The sequence below is a fragment of the Branchiostoma belcheri genome, unplaced genomic scaffold (assembly GCF_001625305.1).
Source record: "Branchiostoma belcheri isolate BF01 breed outbred unplaced genomic scaffold, Haploidv18h27 scaffold56, whole genome shotgun sequence".
Lineage (NCBI taxonomy): Eukaryota > Metazoa > Chordata > Leptocardii > Amphioxiformes > Branchiostomatidae > Branchiostoma > Branchiostoma belcheri.
The window spans coordinates 1,918,462-1,921,866 of NW_017804198.1; the positions used below are offsets into that span (position 1 = coordinate 1,918,462).

Here is a 3,405-nt window from a genome sequence, read left to right on the forward strand (position 1 = left end):
TGATTGGCCACTGATTTTGTGATTTTGTACCACTGAAGACTACAAACGTTATTATTTTAGTCACTGACTGTGTTTGTCATTTAGTGGCTATTTATCACTTTAGCAAGTTATAGAAATATGTACTAATCATATGTCATGGGTGAATATCTGTGTATCTTCGTAAAATCACTCTTTTAAATCTAGCATCTAGAAGAAAATTCACAGAAGAAGAGGCCTACAAAATGAGAAACGTAGCCCTCCTTCCTCATTTTTAGCTCAGTACCCGGGACATGACATGGGTTTCTGAGTCTCAGAAAATTAGCCTTCCCACCAGTAGAAATTTTCACTAAATTGGGCGTCAGTTAGAGAAATATTACACTGCTTTATTTTTACATATTACATCGATGATTTGCATGAATTTGCATAGATAAATAGACTCCTTATGTGCAATGTGGACACCTTATCAAAGCCAAAATGATTATGGTTCTTGACTAAATTTGTGAAAGGCGGGCAAAAACACAAGTTTGTCCTCAGGTACTATTTACCTCGTCCATTCTTTTTAACCGTAGCGTCCACATACAGGATCACAAGGACATGTGCAAGGACCATGGCGACAATGGCAACTGTAGTAGCGATGTAGTGGCACCGGCAGAAAGTACGGCTGGAGTCTAAATACATGCATACACATATGACATATGTTTTACATTATTATTATTATTATTACTATTGTTATTATCATTATTATTATTGTTATTATTACTATTGTTATTATTATTATTGTTATTATTATTATTAAAGCACATAAAAGAAAATACAAGACTGCGATGACGACGCACTCAAGTTAATTACGCTTATATAAGCGCCGCCATCGAACATAAAACAAGCTAGAGTTCCACGATCTCATACGACGTTAACCCTTGCGGTTGACGAATTATACAATTTTAATCATTGATTTTGCAAATAAGAGCCTCATTTGCATGGATTATATCAGTTGATCACATTCTCCACCCGATGACAGCCTTATCTTAACAAAAAGGCTATTAGAGCACTTCCTCATAATTATGCAAATGAGGTCATGATTTGAATAAATTATGTTTATTGATGTTCGTCTTCACTTAACTTCCTAGCGCCTGGTTTGCATAATTGTCATCTGCTACCTACATACCATAAATCACGACAATCCGTCAACCGGTTCTTGAGTTATCCTCCGAAAATTTTTCAACAAATGCTCCTGCAGTTCCAGAACAAGCCGCTAGGGAGCCCATACTCATGCCCTCTACCGGGGTCAATTAGACTGCAGCCGAATCACCCGGAAGGCCAGTTGCGTAATCTGGCGTATTTATACACGAACGGGAAAAAGTACACAATCCAAATCATACAGTCTGACAGCCGACATGGTTCGGTACCTCACACTGCATTTGACATTTGGCTGCCTCTAGCACAAAACCTGCAGCTGGTACCTAAGTCTTCAAGAAGTTTGTACGCACTCTTTTCTATACCCTCGTCATAGACCTCGGGGATCGCCCACTAATACTGTGTTTTTTGCTACCTCAAACGTTGTGATCACGTCAGCATCCCGTCAAAAACGCAGCAAGATTTGACTGCGTTTTTTTTTAAATTCCAAACACGATTTTTCTTTTTACGTAAGGGAAAATTGCAGCGCTAACAACGGCTAGCGTTATCTATAGAACACTTCGTCATGTGTGCCACGGACGAAGACTTAAAAAATTCAAGAAAACTGAGACAGTGAGACAGTAGACAGGTAGAGAGAGAACCATTTTTATTGTGTAGAGCAAGTTGTCTATCAAAGCGCACCACGCACGGCCTTTGATGGCTCTTAGCGGACCGGCCTCCCTTTGTGGTGCCGACGTCCCCGGGACCGCCGGGACGCTCGATATCAACGTGTTTATAAACAAAACCGCATTCTTTTGTCGCTCATAACAGACAATTTTATGTAAAACATCGCTATTTCTCCTTTACACGGGCGTTTATCGGCCCGTTTTTACCGCGTATGCCGATTTTTAGTGCATGTTTACAGTTCAGTTGTTGACAATGTTCGGCAAATTTTGGTGCATTTAGCCGGCGATAGGCTTACTGCACGGTGCGGAAAGCCGATCTCACTAACAATGGAGTGAAACAAGCGTTGTGCAAATAATTGGCTTCCCCTATCTGTACTACATGAAAAATCAAGAAAAGTCGTTACCTGTGCTTTTGTTCGCTGCCTTGTCATATAAGTTTGCATCTCCTGCACCACATACTCCTTCAGGGCGTGATGCGGTCTCATCATGATCATACGCCTTTCCTTTGTGTGAGGACGCCACATGTATGTCTGGGTTGTTCTCATGCACGTGGTCTTCATCGTCGCTTGTGCTATCCTGGTGGACAAAAGTGGGTTGGTACGGGGGCTCGCCAGTTTGCCCGTTGCCGGGCCCCGTGGGGACGGTACGGCCGGGCTTTGCCTGCCAAAACATTCGCACACCGTACCGGCAAGCAACGACCGTGCAATCGTTAACAGTAAAAACTGGTAAATATGACAAGTAATACTATGATTAGTCTGGACGCAAAATGTTTTTTTTTTTGTTGTAGCTGTTCTCTATGCATGAACACGTGCTTTATGCGTATAGCGTTTTAAGGTACTTCATTTCAAACGCCGCATTATAGAATACTATGATTAGTCTGAACGCAAAATGTTTTTTTGTTGTTGTTGTTGTTGCCTTCGACAAGAAGGCTATAAAATCGTTTTGGCACTGTTTGGCATATTATGCACAATAAATTTTGAAGGCATGGTCCGAGGTTCACGATTTTTGGCAGGCAGGTTGTCTTAGTGATGGGCATTGTCCTGCAGTCCCGGTCCCATTTATGCTTCAGTCCTGCAGTCCCGGTGCTACTTATGCTTCAGTCCTGCAGTCCCGGTCCCATTTATGCTTCAGTCCTGCAGTCCCGGTGCTATTTATGCTTCAGTCCTGCAGTCCCGGTGCCATTTATGCTTCAGTCCTGCAGTCCCGGTCCCATTTATGCTTCAGTCCTGCAGTCCCGGTGCTATTTATGCTTCAGTCCTGCAGTCCCGGTGCTACTTATGCTTCAGTCCTGCAGTCCCGGTCCCATTTATGCTTCAGTCCTGCAGTCCCGGTGCTATTTATGTTTCAGTTTTATATTTATCACGGTATTAACTTTTAAATACCATCAATAACAACAATAAGCATCTACACAAAAAACTACCATATACAAACAAAAACATCCACCAAAACAATATCACACAGTCGAAGGCATGAGTCCTACGAACTCTAGTTGTAGCTGTTCTCTGTGCATGAACACGTGCTTTATGGGTATAGCATTTTAATCTTCATTCCAAACGTCGCATTATAGACTAATTTTTATAGCTGTCAATCAATGCTTTGAAGTACACATATTAAAACATCCTGTAAA

The 3,405-nt window shown here is 41.7% G+C and overlaps 1 protein-coding gene across 1 annotated transcript in view; it reads right to left on the reverse strand.

Moving 5' to 3' along the window:
* LOC109481517 (collagen alpha-1(I) chain-like) overlaps positions 1 to 657 on the reverse strand; it is a 1,772-nt gene extending 1,115 nt beyond the window's left edge. Inside the window, exon 1 of the mRNA XM_019784092.1 lies at positions 544 to 657. Coding sequence (XP_019639651.1) covers positions 544 to 657 — 114 coding nt within the window. The remainder of the gene's footprint in view (positions 1 to 543) is intronic.
* Positions 658 to 3,405: the final 2,748 nt, after the last annotated feature.